The sequence below is a fragment of the Armigeres subalbatus genome, chromosome 1 (genome assembly GCF_024139115.2).
Source record: "Armigeres subalbatus isolate Guangzhou_Male chromosome 1, GZ_Asu_2, whole genome shotgun sequence".
NCBI lineage: Eukaryota > Metazoa > Arthropoda > Insecta > Diptera > Culicidae > Armigeres > Armigeres subalbatus.
The window spans coordinates 3,192,928-3,214,960 of NC_085139.1; the positions used below are offsets into that span (position 1 = coordinate 3,192,928).

The 22,033-nt window shown below is 43.0% G+C and overlaps 2 protein-coding genes and 1 long non-coding RNA gene across 3 annotated transcripts in view; all 3 read left to right on the forward strand.

The window, feature by feature from the left end:
* The first annotated feature begins 6,876 nt into the window (after positions 1–6,876).
* LOC134219740 (adiponectin receptor protein) overlaps positions 6,877–22,033 on the forward strand; it is a 55,171-nt gene continuing 40,014 nt past the window's right edge. The window contains exon 1 of the mRNA XM_062698604.1: positions 6,877–7,485. The gene's annotated coding sequence lies outside the window, so the exon portion shown is untranslated. The remainder of the gene's footprint in view (positions 7,486–22,033) is intronic.
* Positions 17,636–19,964, forward strand: LOC134205914 (uncharacterized). The gene is made up of 2 exons (XM_062681623.1): positions 17,636–18,272; positions 18,346–19,964. The coding sequence occupies exons 1-2, from the start codon at positions 17,636–17,638 to the stop codon at positions 19,962–19,964; spliced, it is 2,256 nt and encodes a 751-aa protein (XP_062537607.1).
* LOC134207998 (uncharacterized) lies at positions 20,140–20,618 on the forward strand. The gene is made up of 3 exons (XR_009978459.1): positions 20,140–20,278; positions 20,353–20,442; positions 20,504–20,618. It is a non-coding gene; the product is annotated as an uncharacterized LOC134207998 (long non-coding RNA).

The window sequence follows — 22,033 nt, forward strand, 5'->3', positions numbered from 1 at the left end:
CTGGTTGTCCTCGAAGAAAACAGTTTCTTCTAGCAATTCAAATCCCAAATCCTTCAGAAGTCGAGACATCTTTTTTCTACATATTCACATCACACAGGTGGGCATGTGTTTCGCGACACACGTGCGTGTGTAGCGTGTGTGGTGTGGTGAGTTACTGTAAACGACCGTTACGGTAAACGACCGTCGTGAATAATGGAAGCGTGTTGGTTGCCACAATACACACACACTTGTTCACTTCTGCATTCGGCTTTGCTGTGTCCGGATTGAAGACACAAAAAACAGAGGGCATGATTCCTCATGAAGTGGCGCTTTTTCCATGATTCCATTCGCTTAAACGTGATGCACTGTGTGAGGCTGTGAAATTCAGGACAAATTGAGCACTTCACTACTTTCTCTGTCGGTGGTTTCTTCGCAATAGAATTCGTACTTTGCACTGGTGCACTGGAAACGACGGGTTTACAGTCTGCTTCAACAAGGTTTCCGGCATCTGGATCCTCCACTTTTTCTGCAACCATCAAATCACGGTAAATGTTGATGGATACTTGCGACCAAACACGCAGAAACTCCATCTTGATGAGTCTGACCATAGTGTTCGGTTGAAACAAACGAATGCCATCCAAGAAAGCACGCCGCAAATTTTCGCACCGGTCAGCGATGTGCATCAAATCTGATTTCGCACTAGTTCTCCGTAGGTTAACTTCTGCGTCCAATAATCGCACTAGTTGGAAATGATGGTAGAGATTTTTCCAGCTTGCTCACTTGTGGTATCACTTCCATTGTAACTGGTTTCGGAATTCGTTTTTGACTTCGGTATTCACTTGTCTGAACAATGCTTTGCAGAAAGCGACGCGTCCGTACCCCGAGACAATCAAACTTGCACTGCTGTCTTCTGCTGCTCGTACTGCTTCGTACGCTTTTCACTGACTACTGATGATCGAAATGATGGTTTAACACAATCGATCATATGGTTGTGTGTCGTGTTCAGGTATGAGTGTTGATGTCTGAGCAATAAAGTTTAGCATAAAGATAAGAAAATGTACGTTTATGATAGGGTCGGAATGCGAATATGGTTTGGTGCGTCACCGAAAGACAATAAATAAACAAAGCCAAGAGACGACGAAAGAAATGATAAACTACCCGTGATGACGGCGTGGCGGGAAGATCGGCGTCAGGTCAGGTAAAGACGTTAGGATCAGGTAAAACTTAGACATAAGAAAATCCATAATTGTAAGTAGAAATAGGAAATAAAATTATTACCATCTCAGCATCGTTAGAGTAGAGTTCATTCTTCATTTGTCAGAAAAGAAAGACCGTCTCTCATTGATTTTGCGAAATCGGTGTCATCGTGAGAAGAGTAGGTTTCTTGGTTAAAGAAACATTTGGTGGCGTTCCAGAGAGGAATTAAGTGTTTTCCTCACGGTGACCGTTGTGACTAGTTCTTGCTTTGATAGTGAAATCCTAAGACACGACGGGTGATTGGTCTAGGTAAAAGAACGATAACGGTGAAAGTGCATTGAGAGTAATCAATCAATTCTCGGAAGTAACCCGAGAATTATTTGCAACAAGCAAGAAGTGAAAAGGCTCTTGGACGCGACGAACAGTCGGCCAAGTCAAATTACAAAGGAGAAATTCGTGATTGTGGTGAAAAAGGTCCTTGGACGCGACGGACGGTCGGCCAAGTCAAATTACAAAGAAGAAATTCGTGACTGTGGTGAAAAAGGCTCTTGGGCGCGACGGACGGTCGACCAAGTCAATCCATCTAGAGACGAGTGGTAGCGAAGTTAGATCAGAGGGTTAGTAATAAGTGATAAGTTAGATCATTAGAGATTTAGGACGAAAGTTCTATCAGAAAGTTTCGTGTGAAAAATAATTTGTCAGTTTTGGTGCAGTGATCCCGTTTCAGTTAAAGTAGCAAAATGTTGCAAATTGTTTATAAAGAAAATAAGAAGGGAAATTGTAAGCTCTGCACTCGTTCCGATGAAAGAGAGTCAATGATTCAATGCGATGATTGCCTTTTATGGTTTCATCAATCTTGTGTCAATTTAGAATCTTTACCTAAGGAAGAAGAAACCTGGCAATGTCCACGATGTTTAGAGATTTACTCTAAACTAGAAATATTTGAAGAGAAAGAATCTAGAGGACTAGATACATTCTTGAAAATTCACAAGGAAACACAAGAAGCTCAAAATAAGATGTTTCAAGAATTTTTTAAAATAATGAATCTGAAAATGGAAAAAAGAATCATCTTCAATTGTATCCCTTCTACTTCTTATGCTTCTACTCCCTCAAATGTGCCGGTTAATCATACAACAGCCTCTTCGAATCAAATAGTAAATTTGCTAGCTAGACAATCTCTAGCAGAACTCCCATATTTTGATGGTTGTTATAAAGTATGGCCTCGTTTTAAGACAGCCTTCGATACAACTACAGTTGCTGGAGGATTTTCGAATTTAGACAATTTAAATAGACTGCATAAATATCTTAAAGGGAAAGCTATGACTTCAGTAGCCCCGCTTATGGTAGATGCGGATAACGTTCCATCCGTTTTAGTCCGCCTTGAGCAACAATTTGGTAGACCGCAAGTGGTTTACAATAGTTTATTAGACGAGTTGATGTCTGCTAAACCTCCTAGGATGGATAATCCCAAAACTATGATTGATTTCATTTCCGCTTTAGAAAACATGGTAACAAACATGAAACTTCTAAAGCAGGAAGATTACCTTAACGATCAGAGATTGTTAAAAGATTTAAGTGGTAGGCTGCCATCCAGTTTGTACCAGAGTTGGTTGAAACATGTTACAGAACTCCAGGCAGCGGCAAACGCTCATAATCAGGTAGCAGCTAATGCACAAAACCAAATTCAGTTAAGGGCTCCGACATTAGAAGTATTCTACAATTGGCTAAAACCGCAAGGATTTAGCGGTTATCATGTTGTCGGAGCAACCCAAACGGTTGAATAAGCCTGTGAATGTACATTCAATTAATAATGATCGAAAGCAGGTTACTGCTAAACCAGGTATTACTTGTTTTGTCTGCAAATTACGCCATAAAACAACAGAATGTGGAGAATTTAAACAAATGGATTTACAAGATAGGATGAAATTAGTTCAACAAAACAGATTATGTTTTACATGTTGCAATTCGTCGAGTCATAATGCTTACAATTGCAGATGGGGAAAAATATGTAATGTCGATGGATGTAAGTCAAAAACCCATCACTACCTTTTGCACAGAAGTCAAAAGGTGAATTTAGAGGAAAAGAACGTAAACCTACATTTGAATAAGGGCAGCACATTGTATCAGATAATGCCTGTAATAATTGAAAATGGTTCGGTCAGGATCGAAACATACGCTCTTTACGATCCCGGTTCATCTTCAACTTTGATATCAGAGAAGATAAGCAAACAGCTCAATGTTAAAGGGCAGATTAAACCACTTTCCATATCCTGGACAAACGGTAGTACCAGGATGAAAATCAAAGTCTAGAGATTGAGATGAAGATAAAGGAACTAGTGGGAAACAGTTTTTCTTAAAAGGTAAGGACAGTTAACCAATTGTCATTACCGAAACAAACTGTAGACTTTGGTAAATTGAAACAAAAGTACCCATATTTGCGAGATGCAGAAGTTTCGAGCTATAGAAATGCAGTTCCTACAATTTTGTTAGGTTTACCACATGCACACACTTAATTTTTTCTAACGGGCTCGGTAAATGAATTACCGATTTCTCAACAGCTGAGCTCTCGGTAGGCAGCTCAGTAAAAAGTTGAACATTTTACCGAGCCCTCGGTTCTGCTTTTTCGTTGACGAAATGTCAAATTTTACTGAGCTGATCTGTAACGATTACTGAGAACTCGGTAAAAAGTACAGGTGGATTTGTAAAAAGAATACGGATCACTGTAATAAAAATTACTGAAGAAAATGCAATTTCACAAACGAAATGAAGGTAATAACAAAGTTGATTAATGTTTTGATCATAATTATTATTTTTTTATTTATTTTAAGTTCAATGCTTTTAGTTCAAACAACACTTATAGCCCCTCTCGATTTGAAGACCACACCCGATGGAGGATTCATGTGAATAAGCTGCACGGATACACAACGGCAGTTTTCTGAAAAATTTGAATAATTTTACATTTAGCTGGCACATTGGTTTGTTTCTACTTACCGGAACTTCTAATATTCCATTTGAACCTTGATGATCTTCACATGCTGTTCTGTTTCATAATTTCGCTCTCATGGGGGATAGCTTACGTGGAACAAACCAAAATCCGGAAAATCGAAATATCTCCATCCACTCCGCATGCATAATTCTCAGAGATCGTCAGGTTGTTCGGATCGTCCTCAAAAGTCTTCATCGTAATTAATTTTGTCACTTTTAGTGGCGATTCGCACTGCTGAATGTTGAAATTTCACTTGAACTATTTTTTCCACACGCGAGTATTTTTAAATATGGTGCCACATCAAGCGTCGTGCAAGTATGCTTGGAACAGGGCTCGGTGAAATTATTACCGAGAAACTCAGCAAACAATATAATTTTTACTGGGCAATCAGTATTTTTTTTTGACAACTTCAACAGATGTTTGTTGAACTGGCTAGCTCGGTTATTGTTTTTACCGATATCCTGTAACCCGTTTCATATTGCTGAGGTATCGGTATACTTCATTACAAAAATCAGTAAACACTTCACAAATTACTGATTTCTCGGTTAACATTTCATTTTACCGGATAAAATCAGTAAAAATTATTACCGAGCCAAAGTTTTGGATTTAAGTGTGCATACTTGATGAATGGTCTAGAATCTTGCAGTGGAAGATTTAATGAGCCCATTGCTATGCGAACAAGATTAGGTTGGGTAGTATATGGTTGCGAAAGCTCAAAATCTCATTCCAACAACACAACATTTGTTTTAGCCATTGAAACAAAATCTGAAGAAAAATCGCTTAATGAAATTGTCAAAGGTTATTTTTCAACTGAGCAATTTGGTGTTATGGCTCCTGAAAAACCTTTGTTATCGAAACATATAGTAAGAGCTAACGATATCATGCATAAAACTTTGAAATACAATAATGGTAGTTATTAAATTGGTTTATTATGGAAGGATGATGAGGTTCAGTTTCCTGATAGTTATCAATCTGCATTAGGAAGATTGAAAATTCAGGAAAAGAAAATGGCAAGTAATCCAGACATTAAAACCTGGTATACAAATAAAATTGAGGAATATGTAGATAAGGGTTATGCTCGCAAGCTCGATCCGAATGACATTAAATATGCTGATAAAAGACTTATTATTTACCATACTTTTTAGTAATTAATCAGCATAAAATGCCAAGATTGGTTTTTGATGCCAAGGCAGAAATTCATGGAGAGTCATTGAATTCAAAACTCCTAACTGGGCCCGATGCTACAGCATCATTGTTTGGTGTTCTCATTAGATTTAGAGAACACGGTGTCGCGGTAGTGGGTGATATTAAGGAGATGTTTCACCAGGTTAAAATTAGAGAAGCTGATCAGAAGGCTCAATGTTTTTTATTCCGCGATGACCCGAACAAAAAGCCAGAGGTTTATGTCATGCAAGTTATGACATTTGGAGCTACGTGTTCTCCCGCATGTGCTCAATTTGTAAAAAACACAAATGCCGCAAAGTTTTCAAAGAATTATCCAGATGCAGTTAACATCATTACGGAGAATCATTATGTTGATGATTGTTCAGGTGAGGCCGAATTATCTTTGAACGATGTTAGTCAAGCTGAAGCTTTGAAGCAACAGTGGAAAAGGGCGCAAATCTGAGGAAGAGGAAGAATAGCGCTTGCTAAATGTTAGCACAAAAACTGTTGCTTTTCGCGCACTTTGGGTACAGTTCATATATCTGTCACAAAACAGGGGCCTTCGCAATCCGGCTCCAAGGACCAATGTTGACGCCAATAACTAACGATTGCTGGTTCTGGAAGGCACCTTGGCTTCTGTGGGTAATCTCCTTTTGGACTTGTACACTGGACAAATAAAACACTGATAGATGTCTGTTCTCTGGTAACGATTCGATACAACTCTCTCTTTATTACATTCGATAGCTTATTTATACTGGTTCACTCGTAGGAATTGGCATGAATCTGATTACAAATACAAGGGTTTTGCGATGCAAAGATTGACTCTACACTAATAAAAATCCACACATTTTTATTGGCAAAAATCTAAAGAAATTTACAAATGAATTTTATGTGTGCGTTAATAACCATCCGCTATAGGAGAATCCACATAAAGGTTATTAGTTAATACCGGTTATGTGTGTTTCCACATATACGCTATGCAAATTCACATAGCCGTTATGTGGGAAATGCTATAGTCAAAAATTATGTGTGCCACACATAATGGATATGATTGGATTTTTGTCAGTGTATCTTTCTTGTTCTTGACCTGTTGTTGGTACTCCAGAGATATCTAGTTCAAAGGGCACTATAATAAATGGAACTCAAATTAGGGGAAAATGGCGTCAACAATCACAAATGATGTGCATAGTGACACTCAATTCCGTTTTCCGTGTTTATATTAAATTTTGACGACGATTGCTTTTTAGTTGGGCCATGACCCTACAAGCGGAGGCCCAACTAAACAGTGGCCCAAGTATTAAAATGCCATAACCAGTGAATCCCGACTGTATACAGTATACTATACTGTATACAGTATAGTATACTGTATACTTTAGTTCCCGTGTGGAAGTAAACGTAGAATGCGGCCCTGGCAAACACAATCAAAAGCTCAAATCTGACAGCTCTTTGTTTTTCCACACAATTTTTTATGCAAAGTTGCTTCGTGTGTGGATGTGTGCGTGTTCGACTGATGGATCGATTTTCTTCTCTCACTTCTCATCGCGAATTACTCCACCGCAAGCAGCAGCAAACCAGACCAGCAGATCAGTGACTGTCTTTTCAGAATACGACCCCGTGTCGAACGGACACGCATAATACGTAGAATTATTGCAGAAGGCGCAGTGCTGAAGTGCGAAAAAATAGGAACACCTCTGAAAGTCCCGTTTCGAGCTCTATTGCGTAGCATCGCGAGTGCGTGAAGTTGGTATCCATTTCGACAGTGTACATCATTGTTCGCGTATTGTGGCAAAAGTGAGAATCGATTTCGACACCCCAACCCGAGGTTTCACGTAATAGCTGGGGAGTGCATTTTGGTACCATTTTTGTGGTGCAGCACTTCCGTCAGCACACTTCAGAAATCAGAGAAAATAGGAAGTCTTTGTCTCCGGAAGATAAAGTTTCTTTCCACTGGGAATAATTCGCGCATAGTGTTATTTGGAAGAAGATAGTTTTGAAATCTCAGTGCAAAATAGTGTGCTGCTGGACAACGAGAGAAAATTAGCTCAAAGGTGAAACTACATCAGCAGCGGGGAGCAAGTAAGCAGCTGAGCAAAACAAATTATTTTGCAAATTTTAAAACGTCACAAAGTTTTTGGATTGACGAGCCAGCTAGGAAAAAGGTAAGATTATTAACATAATAACATCCTGTTTCAATGATAGACGATAAGCTTTTTTCAGGCCCACGTCCTGATGATTGTTGAATCATAGGTATATATAGATTGATAGGGAGTTGTGAATTCGAAGTATCAGGAAGTGATAACCCTACAGGGCTGGCATTGAGTCACCTTTTAAGTACAAAATGGTGAGAGGACATGCACTGCCGTGAATCGCATACGAATAGCAAACCCAGCATAGATATGCGATTCACGGCAGTGCACTAACTATGTAAAAGTTGGGGAATAGGTCTGCTATTTTCACACTCCATACCAGAATTATATTTTTGCCTCTCTTGCACAACAAAGTTGTACCGAAAGGCTATAGGATTACTCCAAAAACAAACTTTTGAAACATGCAAAATGATACAAAACATGTGATCTATTTCCCTAAAGTGCTTTCTTGACCTTATGTGATTTTGTCAATACATCTTATAATACATGAGAAAGGCATCATCGCCGCTAGGTGGATTCTGTTTTTTTTTTGGAAAAAAAATATCTAGAAGTTTTTTTCTTTTCTCATATTTGCATAGTTTAGGCCTAGTAAACGGTTGTTCTGAAGACTGTGTCAGATATCCTTGTTTTTCATAACAGTAGCCCAATTTTTCATCATGTTTTGTACAAAACGCACGATGTCCTTGTTTTTTATCACAGTAGCCCAATTTTGGCTACTGTGATGAAAAACAAGGACATCGTGCGCCTTGTACAAAACTTGATGATTGCAAGATTTATAGCCCCATTGGAAATTAGCATAATGTAAACACAATTAGCTGATGACAATTCCTGTTTACATTATGCTAAAACTCTCTTGAGTTAACATCTTTGCAACGCACACGTCAGTGCTTCCAGTCGATTGCTTGCAGCAGAACTTGTTTGCACAGGTACAGGTCACGTGTTCGGCTTCCGACGGTGATAACTTCAACATCCGAGTACCGTGCTGTGCCCTTATTCCGTTCACCTAAGACAATGCGCTGTGTCTAAAAGCTCTAAAAAATAGCCGTTTAGTCTTTTGAAGCTGCAATTTCGCTACATAGTGTCATTTTCTATATACAATTAAAAATAAAATATGTTGGAATGCATTCATAGACTTAGGCTCCACTAGTGAAAACAAAATTGACCAATTATGTGGTCCTTATTCCAATCATCTGAAATGGCATTGTTCCTAATTCCGTTCATCCGTGTTCCTAATTCCAATCACCCGAAAAACATTTGATTTCTTGGAAATGCAAATACCAGGCATCATTTTTCTCACAAATCCATCTTTTCATTTATTATAATATTGCAAAAAATTCTTAAAATGTAATTTCCTTCCAAATATAAAACACAATGAATGATATTTCCTTAGTGTAGCCAAGATGACTGTTTTTTTTTTTCGTTTGTTTCACTTACTATTCGAGATATATTCAACATGAACATTGATGCTAGAGCTGCCCACTTGCATTAGGTACCACAGAAAAGGACAGATACGATTCCTTGTCGGAGTTTTACACCTTATTGTAGTATATAGATGAAGCATAAAGAAAAATAATATTATTTTTCTTTGTATGCTTCATCTATATACTACACTTATAACCCTACTTCTACGAAGTATTCTCGGATTTCGGTAAAACATAACCTTATTTGCAGCTCAGAGAGGGCAGTGCTTTTTTATAGAAATTCGCCAAGAAATTTCCGGATAAAACTTTTAAACAAGAATGCCGCAATTATGGATAGTGCTGTTTAAAACTGCCCGTATTCTCCGGAAACCCTTTCTTAACATTGTCGAGCATTCAGTTTATAAATCACCATTAAATCATTAACTGAAAAAACTGTGTTTTCCCGGCACGAGTTGGAAAAGGTCCCATAACCTTTTCGAGTAGAGTCGTTAACGGAATTCCTTTCGGTCTGCCTGCTTGCGGGATGGAATTTCAAATGTTCACCATTCATATGGATTCATGTACGATGTACCTTCTCTTGCTCATAGATTATATTCTCAAACATGGAATTTTCGGAATCCATCCTCCAAACCCAATGAACGGAATAAGGAACGAGTAGATTTAGATGTACCCTTATTCCGGTCAAGATATTTTTCACTTTTCAGCATTTTCTATCGGGAAAATACAGACAACAATTTGGTAATACGCTATAATGTTACCTGTTTTGTCTTGTTATGCTGCTGTGTTTGAAATCCAGGGCAAATTTTCAATTAAAAATGCTTAAATATTATGACAGACGTTCTTAGCAAGTGGGTTAATGAAAACAGTCAAAATGGCGCTCGTAGTGACGACCAACAAATTTTGTTTAAATTTTCACTATTAATCGCTAAAAATGACGCTGGTTTTCATTTCATGTCATGCATATATAACCATATAAAAGTACAAGGATATTTTTCTGTTGTTTTTAGTCAAAAACTCTTTATTACTTATCATTTTGTCTTGCGTGAACGGAATTAGGCGCTGATTGGAATAAGGGCACAGCACGGTATATCAGCAATCGAGTCAAGTACGAGCCAATGAAGACTGCTAACAGTTGAGGTCAAAATACGTATCTATAAAGATTACAACGTGGTGGAATTAAAAGGAACAGTACTAAATTCGTCTTATGGCAGGTTCAATAATTTAGCTTAAGTCACTGCAATTCCGTTAGTTGTGGATTTCACATAACGAACTTTTAGGCAGAGTTGTAGAAGAACCTTTACACTAGATGTGCATCATATACAATATATTTCGAAATTTAGCACCTGGACTGACTACGGAAAGGAAAGCATCATTGAGGTATGTTACATAAACAGAGCTAGAAATATTGGCGTACACCCTCCTACATAACTAGTTCTAAACAAAGAAATCTTACCAGTGCCATTGTGGGGAAATCCTTCCTCTAGGAAATGCGGGAAATTCCTTCCCTAAGTAATCTTATGTATTTTATCCGCATTATTTCTGGAAAACTTTACCACCAGCAATTCCTCCTTCAAGAATTCTGTGGAATTTCTTCACCAAAAATTCTGGGTACTTCCTTTTCTTTGATTCTGAGGAAATCTTCCCTAAGAAATTTTGGAAATTCCTTCTCCAGGAATTCTGGGAAAATCTACTAGGGATTCTGGGAATTCCTTTCCAGGATTTTTGAAGATTTACCCCCTTCAGAATTTATGGGAAGTTTTTTTCAAGGATTTTAGGGAGCCCGGCCCTCTCTACTCTAGATTTTTTTTCTCGAATTCTGTTTAAGGGAATCAATGATTTCACGTATTCTGAATCCGCAGGAAAAACTAATATGAGTGTTAACTTTTCTGAATTAATTTGCTTTCAATAATAATATTATACTAGCAAATCACTCTTATTCAGCATATGCCAAAAGACATTCTATAAATATTAGTGCCATCCTATGATTGATTTTTTAATATTCAAAAAAAGTTATTAGAAACATTTCTTCAATAAATTGAGAATAAGTATGTTGTAAATCAGTAAATGTGCGCCTTCTGTTGATTAAACACTCAATATTTTTGAAGGAACTTTTATTCTAAGAATTCTGGGGTTTTCTATCTTCAGGAATTGTGCAGAATTTCTCCCTCACAAGTTCTGAGGACTTCTCTTTAGGAATTATGGATAAATCTTTCTCCGAGAATTCATGAAAACTTCAGCCTTCCTCCAGGAACGGGAACTCGTTCTTCAGTAATTCTGGATTATTCCTCCTTAGGGATTCTTGGAAAATTTCTCCGAAACTCTGGAGAATGCTCAGACATATTCTGGGTAATTACTCCTTAGTTTAAAACATTTTCTTATGCACGCATTTTGAGAAAACCCTCAGAAGTTTAGAGGAACTCCTTGTTTAGAAGTTTAGAGGAATCCCTATTCCGAGGATACTCTGGAATCGCTCGCCCCAGGTCAGATATTCTGAAAAAATATCCTCTGTCGATAACTCTGGGAAGTTTGTCCCTCTTGAGTTATGGGGACATTAACTCTACGTATTCTGGAAAATGCCCTCATCATGTTTCTAGGCAATTCATACTACTGGAATCATGGGGAGTTCCTTATCTTAGAATTTCAATGAAATTCTTATTCAAGAATTCTGATCTTTGTGGATTTTCTCATCCAGGAGTTCTGAGGAATGAATGAGACATTTCCCATAATTGTTGGATGAGAATTCCAATCCTATTAAGCAGTTTTGCAAATTCCAAAATCTCCCTACATCGCACCATGAATTGAACCCAGTTTACATCAGCATGGTCTTGCTTCGTAGCTACGCAGGCACAGGAAGGCGTAATGCAGGATATTTCCTGAACATTTTCACTAGAAATTAGAACAGGACTTCCTCCTTGATGAATTATTAAGAATTATGAAGAAACTCAATGTGAAATTTCTGGGAAAATCTCTGGAGGAAATCCATACTCACGTAGAATCACTGAATAATCTGGAGAGTTTAACATAAAACCCAATTTTAAGAAAAGATTTTTGAAAAAAAAAACTAATTATTGGGCGATTTACCCTCAATGCGAACTGAGTCACCCTAATTCGTCTGATAAATCTAATCAAAAAGGAACACCGCCTATCCCGAACGCGGTAATCGACCGACGAAATGACGACGGACGAAAACAGTGGGGCTACGACTTATATCCGGAGCGGCGTGGTGAAAAATACAAACCTAGCTGGGGTCGGGTGCTGCTCGGAATAGAAGGTACCGAGAATCTGGACAAAATCAAATGCGAACGCAACGTTTATTCATGCATCAAGAACAGCCCCATGGTTAAACTTATGATGGGCGCTTTAAAAAGTTCGGGATGGTAAGTATATGTTATGAAGAAGATCACTACCGGTTTTATAGGGTTTAATAATTTTTAAAAACGTGGTATGCAGAAAATTGGATATCAAAAATTTGTGTTTTGAAAAAAAAATTTCGACGATTTTCTGCTCACATTTAAACCTATTTCAAAAAGGAAATTTCCATTTTTCCGTTTCGAACTCCGCCGAAGTGTTCTGCCGATCTAGGCATGCTTGTATCAAATTAAAAATCTGACTGTTGTCGACTTTGCGATTTCAGGGTTGTAGGGAGTACACGTAAAAAAATTTAATGATATTTATTATTAAGATTTCTAATACTTTTTTTGCCAAAACAGGCGCTTAATGATATGTATAAGAAAAAACTTATACATCGCATTAGTCACATGCATTCCAAAACTTATACTTTTCATTAACTTATGAATGTTATTAGCTTTTTGATATGGGGTCAATCATTAGGTGGCATAATGAAGAGTATAAGTATTGTCGAATGGTTTTTTGCCATAACATATAAGGTTATTTTTTTACGTGTAGGTTAATTAAAACACCTTCTACTTTGAGGTACAGATTTCAAGTGACGTTAATGTCATCCAATAATCTCCAAGCCTCCTTAGTTTATTACTAGTTATGGGCATACTACATCCCTCCTTATCTTTATCTGCTTAAATTTAAATATAATGATTGTTGAATAAACTAATTTTTGTCACGAAACATATATTTAAAAAAAAAAACACTTGTACTTGAATTCTTCATTGGTTAAACGGCATCTTTGTTACCTTCTCGTCGAGTTCTAAACGCTTCGGAACCAACTTCTACCAACCAGAGTAGAGAACTAACGGTTGCCAGAAATGACGGTTTGCAATTCTATAATGACAGAAATATTGTGAGATACTCCACTCCTTACTTAACGGCGAGATCAATCGGATCCATTACCATTTAATCAAGTTAGTTATCAAAATTGCAGAAGTGTAGTCTGAGATCGTAGAAAAACAATTTCTCTCTCGGGACTAACTACATTTGTCTAGATTTAATTCGATTATACCGTTGAGACGTTCGAGGAGCATAATAGCCGTCCTAAGCATCCATTGCTTTCGATATCAATTATTCATTATTTGGCCGTTCGCTGGAGACATGTTCCATTTTCTTGACTAGCCTCCCAAAGCACAATACTGCGTGAACTTGTTGGCCACCGTTTTTTATTTGAAATATTATCAGTTAGTTAACAACGGTCTGAAACGCCATAGCGATTGTCAAACTCTTGTTTGAGAAAAAAATCAAATAGTTCGATTTGTCTAGAATCTTGTTCCATGGCAGACTGGACATGAGTTCCCTTTGAATCCTTACATTACCGTTGTTTATTAGTAATTTTTGAAACTCACACTTACAGACACACCTTTTTGCCTTTCGCGTATACTAAGTATATATCATTTAGGCTATAGGATCACTCCAGAACCAAAATTTTGATAGAACGCTCGGAGACCCTCAGTGTTATACTCAGCTCGACGAATTGAGATTATGTCTGTATGTATGTATGTATGTATGTATGTGTGTGTACAAAAAATGTGCGACACTTTTGTACTTAGCCTTATCCGATTTGCTTGCAACAGATTGCATTCGACGCGGAATCCTTCCTTATTTTTCGCTATTGAAAATTGGCTCAATCGGCTATTGCGTTCCGGAGTAATTGAAAAAAAAAATGTTTATATCCCATTTTTCCCTGGGTCCCCCCTCATTAAAATGCATTCAAATGAACGCAAATAAATGTGAATTTATAAAAATAAATGAATTTATCTCCCTAAAGTGCAATATTGACCTCTCTTATGTGCTTTTTTTGTTTTATACTAGGTTTTATAAAACATGAGAAAACTGAAATAAATAGTGTTCAGTGAGTTTGTAGTGCCTGCAACATGCAATCCGGTTCCGAATCCGTGAAGGACAAAACGGTCCTAAATCTCACGGAAACGCCATGCGAAATATGTGGCCCGTCAACGCATGATGAGGAAATGGTAGGGTGTGACGGTTGTTCAGGATGGTTCCATTCCGTTGCGTAAAGCATCGCCGAGGGCAATTTGCCGAAAAAGTGGTTCTGCCCAAGCGATGCCTGTCAGGAGATGGCCAAGGAGTCCCAAAGGAAGAAGATCGTCAAGAAACATCAGACCCGTAGCCAGAGAGAAGCCGATGAATCCGACAAATCCAGCAAGAATGCCTATTTGGCCGTCTCTAGTGTGGAAGCAAAGGTGCGTGCGCTAGAGGAGCGACAGAAGCGGCAGATGGAGGAGCTGGAGGTTGAAATGCAGCTGCGGAAGAAGAAGAATGAGATGCAGCGTGCTCTGTAGCGGAAGAATGCGTGCCGAAGAAGAAGAAGAGCAGAGGGCCTGGCAAGCCAAGATGCTTCAGAAGAAGAAGGAGCAGATGGATCGGATGAAAGTAAGTCAGAAGTAATTCGAGAGGCAAATGGCGGCCATGGACAAGGAGATGGCAGATCTTTCGGCTTCCAAGGTGCCCAAGACGTCGTCGAAATATGTTGGTGACGATCTACGAGCGGGAACTTCCAGCAAAACTCAACAACATGTGTTGAAGCTGACCCAGAAGAACGTCAAGATGCTGGCAAAAGACGACGAGGACACCGAAGAGGAAGACGAGGATACCGATGAGGAAGAAGAAGCGGAATCATCGAGCCGTAGCTCCGAGTCATCTCTGGAGAAGGGAGCCAAACGGCGCGATTCGCGGAAGAAGCGGGTGGTGAAAGGAAGCCAAGTTGGGCTAGGACAACAGCAGACCGGACCGACAAAGGCGCAGCTGGCCGCGAGAAAGGGGCTAACATACAAGCTCCCAAAGTTCTCAGGAAAACCAGCGCAGTGGCCATTGTTCTACGCGGCCTACAAAGCGTCCAATGATGCCTGTGGCTATATGAACCACGAAAACCTGATGAGGCTGCAGGAAGCGCTCGAAGGTGACGCACTCGAGCTGGTGTCATGCCAGCTACTACTGCCGGAGTCGATACCGAGGGTCCTGGAAAAGCTGCGTCGGCATTATGGTCGCCCGGAGCAACTGCTCGAGAGTTTGCTGGACAAGGTGAAAGGTTGGACCCCCCTAAGCCGGACAACCTCCGGAGCTTTGTTCCTTTTGGGAATACGGTGGAGCAGCTGTGCGGCCATCTTGAGGCAGCCGATCTGCGGCAGCACCTCGTGAATCCGCTGCTGATCAAATCGCTGGTTGCTAAGCTGCCGGATCGGGAAAAGCGCGAGTGGGTCCACTATTGGAGGAGCCGAGGAGAGACGACGCTGCGGACGCTGACGGACTTCCTGATGGACATCATGGCGGATGCCTGCGAAGCCAACGTAGACGTGGAGTTCAAGCCGTCGCATCCTCTAAAAGGAGCTCCCCAAGCGGGGAAAAGAAGGTTCAAGGAAGGAGGAGGTCTGTATCTCCATAGTAAAGCCAGTATAGTTCGAATATCACCACAAGCGAGAGATTGTTGAGACCATGCCACTACTGTCACGGAATGATCCATCGGCTGTGATACTGTGCGGAGTTCAAAAAGCTGCGGTACACCGAGCGCCTGAAGCTGGTCAACCGCGAAAACTGTGTCACGTGTGTCTCAACGAACACGGAGGCCAGTGTAAGTTTAAAATCCGCTGCAACATCGGCGACTGCAGGAGTTCCACAATCCGCTGATGCACCCAGTCGGAAACGTGGTCGGGATGAGTGCGCATATCCGGACAAACTTCACGGTCATGTTCCGCATTGTTCCGGTACAACTGTACTGCGGTGGGAAGTCTGCTACAGTATTGGCGTTCCTGGACGATGGCGCTTCCGTCACGCTGGTGGAGAAAAAGCTCGCCGATCGCCTGGGCGCGGTCGGAGTACAAGAGCGGCTGACCATTAGATGGACCGGCAATGTCTCCAGAGTGGAAGATACGCGGAGGATGAATCTGTGGGCATCGGGCACGAGTACCAGTGCGGGCGGCAAGATGTTACTGCATACCGTCCACACAGTCGGAAAGCTGATGCTGCCACATCAGATGTTGGACAGCGAAGAACTCGTTGCACAGTACGAGCACATGCGGGGGTTGCCGATCGAGTCGTACGACGGGCAGCCGCAGTTGCTCATTGGAGCGAACAATATCCACTCGTTTGCTCCTTTGGAAGCGAAGGTGGGCACCCCAATGGAACCGATCGCGGTTCGAACCAAACTCGGTTGGACAGTGTATGGGCCAAGACAATCCACCACGGTTGCCGCAGGCAACTATCTTGGTTACCATCAGCATATTACCAACGACGACCTACACGAGTTGCTCAAAAGCCACTACGCGTTGGAAGAATCGGTGGTGGCGATACCGCAGGAAACTGCAGAAGAGAGGCGTGCTCGAGAAATATTGGAGCGTACAACGAGACGAGTCGGCGATCGTTTCGAAACTGGGCTGCTGTGGAAGGCAGATGATCCACGGTTCCCGGACAGCTTCCCAATGGCCCTGCGAAGGATGAAGCAGCTGGAGAACAAACTCGGAAAAAATCCAGTGCTGCATGAGAACGTTTGCCGACAAATAGAGGAGTACCAGCAGAAAGGGTACGCACATGTCGCTACCGCCGAAGAACTGGCAGATACCCCTTTCGATCAGGCACGGTATCTACCTCTCAACGTAGTCCATAACCCGAAGAAGCCCGGAAAGATCCGTCTCGTTTGGGACGCTGCGGCGACGGTGAGAGGTGTCAGCCTTAACTCTCAGTTGCTGTCAGGACCAGACATGCTCGTTCCACTGGTCAACGTCCTCTCCTGTTTCCGCGAATTGTTGGTTTGTTTTCTGTGGCGACCTGAAAGAGAAGTTGAACCAACTAAAGATTCGCCCCGAGGACAAGCAGAAGCAGCGGTTTATCTTCCGGAAATCTCCGGAGAAACAACCCAGCGTTTATGTCATGGACGTAGCGACATTTAGCTCTTCATGCTCCCCTTGCTCGGCGCAGTTTGTGAAAAACCGGAACGCGGAGGAGTTTGCTGCACAATACCCGGAGGCATCGGCGGCGATCATCCATCGCCATTACGTCGACGACTATTTTGACAGCGTCGACACTGTGGAAGCGGCCGTTAAGCTGGCGCAGGAGGTTAGATTGGTCCACCTGAAAGCAGGATTCGAAATCCGGAACTGGGTGTCCAACTCATCAGTGTTTCTGCGGAATCTGGGGGAGGAAAAGTCGGCAGCGCCGGTACACTTCTGTCGGGACAAACAAACGTCGAAGGAGAGAGTATTAGGGGTGATTTGGGACCCGAATGCGGATGAGTTTTCGTTCTCGACAATGCACCGCGAAGAGTTGCAGCCGTTCCTGCTGGAGGAAAGCGGCCGACAAAACGGCTCGTCGCAAGTTGCGTGATGGGGTTTTCGATCCCCTTGGGTTGCTGTCGCCGTTTACCATCCACGGCAAGATCATCATCCAGCATCTCTGGCGTTCCAACTGTGGATGGGACAGAAGAAATCGACGAAAATTCCTGGACGTTGTGGCAGCGGTGGATTAATTTGTTGCCGGAGGTCGAAACTATCCGGATTCCTCGCTGTCACATCGGAGGCGCCAAGTCCGCTGAAGTCGATTCCCTGGAAGTCCACATCTTCACCGATGCCAGCGAACACGCATACGGCTGCGTAGCCTATTTGCGAGCGGTAATTGAGGGTGAGGTCCGCTGCAGCCTGATGATGTCCCGGGCCAAAGTAGCCCCGATAAAGCGGCAGTCGATTCCCCGTTTGGAGCTGATGGGTGCCGTTCTGGGTGCGCGAATGAGCCAGACAATTCTGAGCATGAACTCGTACCAGATTGCCCGCACAGTTTTCTGGACGGATTCCCGCACCGTGTGTAGTTGGCTCAACTCGGATCAACACCGCTACAAGCAATTCGTTGCATTTCGAGTCGGAGAGATTCAGGAGCTGACGAAGGTGGCGGACTGGCGATGGATTCCGACCAAGCTGAACATCGCAGACGTGCTGACGAAGTGGGGTCAAGGTCCGCCGTTACAAAGTAAGGAAGATTGGTTTTGCGGACCCTCGTTCCTATATTGGCCGCAAGAACTGTGGCCAACGCTTGAAAGTAGGGTACGAAAAGACCAACGAAGAAACGCGAGGTGACGTCCTATTCCACGGGGCGATCAACGTCGAACCAATATCCAGTTGGGCGAAGCTACTGCGAGTGACAGCGACCGTGGTACGCTTCATCGCCAACTGTCGGCGAAAGATACGAGGAGAGCCGGTAGTTGCTGCACAGGCTACAGCAAAGCAGCAGCAGCTGAAGAAGATGACGGCAGTGAACTACGAAGCCATCGAAGCGCCACTTCGGCGAGAAGAGCTCCAGCAGGCGGAGACAATCCTGTGGCGGCAGGCTCAGTGGGATAGCTTTCCGGATGAGATGAGCACGCTAACCAACAACGTAGCACGACCGCCGGGAGCACGGTTGGAAAGTATAAAAAAGAGTAGCCAAATCTACAAAAGTTCGCCGGCATTAGACAACGAAGGGGTACTACGCATGGATGGAAGACTGGCAAACAGCGTGGAGAGTTCCTTCGACCAACGGTACCCGATAATTTTGTCGCGTTCACACGCGATAACGCAGAAGCTGATACAGCACTACCACGAGCAGTTCGGACACGGTAATTCGGAGACCGTATTCAACGAGATGAGGCAGCGGTTCCAGATCCCGAAAATGCGTCCAGCGATTCATCAGGTAGCTAGCAAATGTATCTGGTGCAAGGTCAACAAGTGTCGTCCACGAACACCGAAAATGGCTCCACTGCCGGTTGAACGGGTAACGTCTAGTCTTCGGCCATTCAGCTCCGTAGGTTTAGATTACCTGGGTCCGGTGGAAGTCACGGTTGGCCGGCGAAAAGAGAAGCGTTGGGTGGCAGTCTTCACCTGTTTGGCTGTACGTGCAGTGCACCTAGAGGTTGTGCACAGTCTCACAACCGAGTCGTGTCGGATGGCCATCACTCGTTTCCGCAGCAAGTTTGGCAAGCCAAGCCAAATATTTTCCGACAATGCCACTTGCTTTCGCGGAGCGAACAACGAGATGGTGAAGATGGACGTCATCAATCGGGAGTGTGCAGAGATCGTGGGCAGCTCATCTACCGCGTGGCATTTCATTCCGCCGGGTACCCCACACATGGGAGGCGTCTGGGAGCGAATGGTGCGGTCGGTGAAAGAGGCGATGCGGGCGCTTGACGACGGGAGAAAGCTCTCGGACGAGATCTTGGCGACAACTCTGGCGGAAGCGGCGGACATGATCAACACGCGTCCGTTGACCTACTTGCCGCAAGACTCTGGGGAAGCAGAAGCACTGACGCCGAACCATTTCCTACGGGGAACGGTGTCGGGTGCTGACTTGGAGGTGGAACAGTTTTTGACGGGTTCTGCCGAAGCTTTGCGGAACGTGTACAAGCGGTCCCAGTTGCTGGCAGACAGAATGTGGGAGAGATGGTGTCGGGAGTATCTTCCGACGATCAACCAACAGTCGGAATGGTTCGACGAACAGAAGCCGATCGATGAAGGTGACCTGGTATTCGTGGTGGACGGGAAGAACCGGAAGTCCTGGAGGCGAGGCATTGTGGTAGCAGTGATGAAGGGATCGGACGGACGGATCCGAATGGCGGACGTGAGAACTGCGGACGGCAAGGTTCAAAGACGTGGTGTTGTAAATCTAGCGGCGTTGGAGATTCGATAAATCCGGGAAGACCGGATGTTACGGGCTGGGGTGTTACGACGCCGCATTAACAGCCCTGGTTGCAGCATAACAACCAGCATGACAGCTCGCGCGTAGCAGTGGTGGTAAAAATAGGAGAGAAAAATATATTGGTAGTAGAAGAAACGGTATAGAGAAGACAAAATAAAACAAAAGTTCGCCATCGTTTTCGAATGCAAAATTAGTTCGTGATTATTGAAAGCAATTAAAATATACTGTTTCTTGTGACATAAAAGCTTGAAATAAGTAATTAAAATCAGCAGGGAAAAGTTCGGTCAGTTGCGATACCACTTCCAGTGAGTAAAACCTGAAAAGAAAAAGAAAATGATTAATAATACATGTAAACAATATTGAAAATTATTACCTGCAGACACGGTGAAGCTACAATTTATTATTCGGATTAATAAATTCGGATTCTGGCGACAAATTAGGTTGATCCGCTGAACCAGTATTGTAGATTGTAAGTAGTTCTCGAAAAGTGCTAGGATAAGGATCAATAAATGAAAACTATGTTTGAGTAGCAGTTTGACGACGAGCAGGTTCGCTTAAAAGGTAGGGTAGTTGAACCGTACTTCAACACCCAAAACCAAAAGGAATCGAGGAGCATAGGTATTCAGGAAGGAAACCAGTTTATTTGTAAGTAAACTAGATAAGTGAACTATTGTTGTTTATTTAAAGATGAATAATAAATGACAGGGCAGCAGGGACTAGGGCTTGACGATCCCTCCCCAGGCCATCTGCGAGTTGTGGGGCTTGCCTAGGATGTGGTGGGGTTTGACAGTGGGCCCTGTTAAACCTCTATAAAAAGCTGCATGTATCCGCAAGTAGGCTCCACCAAAGCGACCGTGTGCCGCTCAAAGCGCACAAGCCCAAGTCCTGGTGTTAGGTGGGACGCTAAACAGCCCTGACACGATGGCCCTCCGACGAGACAGGAGGTTTGCGCAGGCCCAATAAGCCGCCTAGAAACCAATCATTACGAACAATATAAGAGATAATGCGACTCGATATAATCGGCAAAGACCTGGGCGACGAATAAAGGATCACGATTTTGGAAGCTTGGAACGTGGAACTGCATGTCGCTAGGTTTCGCAGGTTGCGACAGGATGATCTACAATGAATTACATCCCCGCAACTTTGACGTCGTGACGCTGCGGGAGATTTGCTGAACATAGCAGAAAGTGTGGAAAAGCGGGCATCGAGCGGCTACCTTGTACCAAAGCAGTGGCACCACCATCGAGCTGAGAATCGGCTTCATAGTGCAGGACAAGATTTGCCAACGATTGGGTGGCAGCCAAAAAACTCAAGGATGTGCAAGCTGAGGAAAAAAGCGCGTTTCTTCAACTATATCATCATTAACGTGCACTGCCCACACGAAGGAAGGCCGGACGACGAGAAAGAAGCGTTTTACGCACAGCTGGAGCAGACATACGATGGATGCCCACTGCGGGACGTCAAAATCGTAATCGGCGACATGAACGCACAGGTAGGAAGGGAGGAAATGTATAGACCGGTCATCGGACCGGATAGTCTGCACACCGTATCGAATGACAACGGCCAACGATGCATAAACTTCGCAGCCTCCCGCGGAATGGTAGTCCGAAGCACCTTCTTTCCCCGCAAAAATATCCACAAGGCCACATGGAGATCACCTAACCAAGAAACGGAAAACCAAATCGACCACGTTCTAATCGACGGTAAATTCTTCTCCGACATCACGAACGTCCGCACTTACCGCAGTGCGAATATTGAATCCGACCACTACCTCGTTGCAGTATGCCTGCGCTCAAAACTCTCGACGGTGTACAACACGCGTCGAAGTCGGACGCCGCGGCTTAACATTGGGCGGCTACAAGACGGTAGACTAGCCCAAGAATACGCGCAGCAGCTGGAAGTGGCACTTCCAACGGAAGAGCAGCTAGGCGCAGCGTCTCTTGAAGATGGCTGGAGAGATATTCGATCCGCCATTGGTAGCACCGCAACCGCTGCACTTGGCACGGTGCCCCGGATCAGAGAAACGACTGGTATGACGGCGAATGTGAGCAGTTAGTGGA

Bases quoted from the DNA above. Each gene is read 5' to 3' on its own strand.
- LOC134205914 (XM_062681623.1), top strand. From the start codon at position 17,636: ATGGGGTTTTCGATCCCCTTGGGTTGCTGTCGCCGTTTACCATCCACG. The intron at 18,273-18,345 runs GTAAGGAAGATT...GCTTGAAAGTAG, and splicing joins TCAAGGTCCGCCGTTACAAA to GGTACGAAAAGACCAACGAA.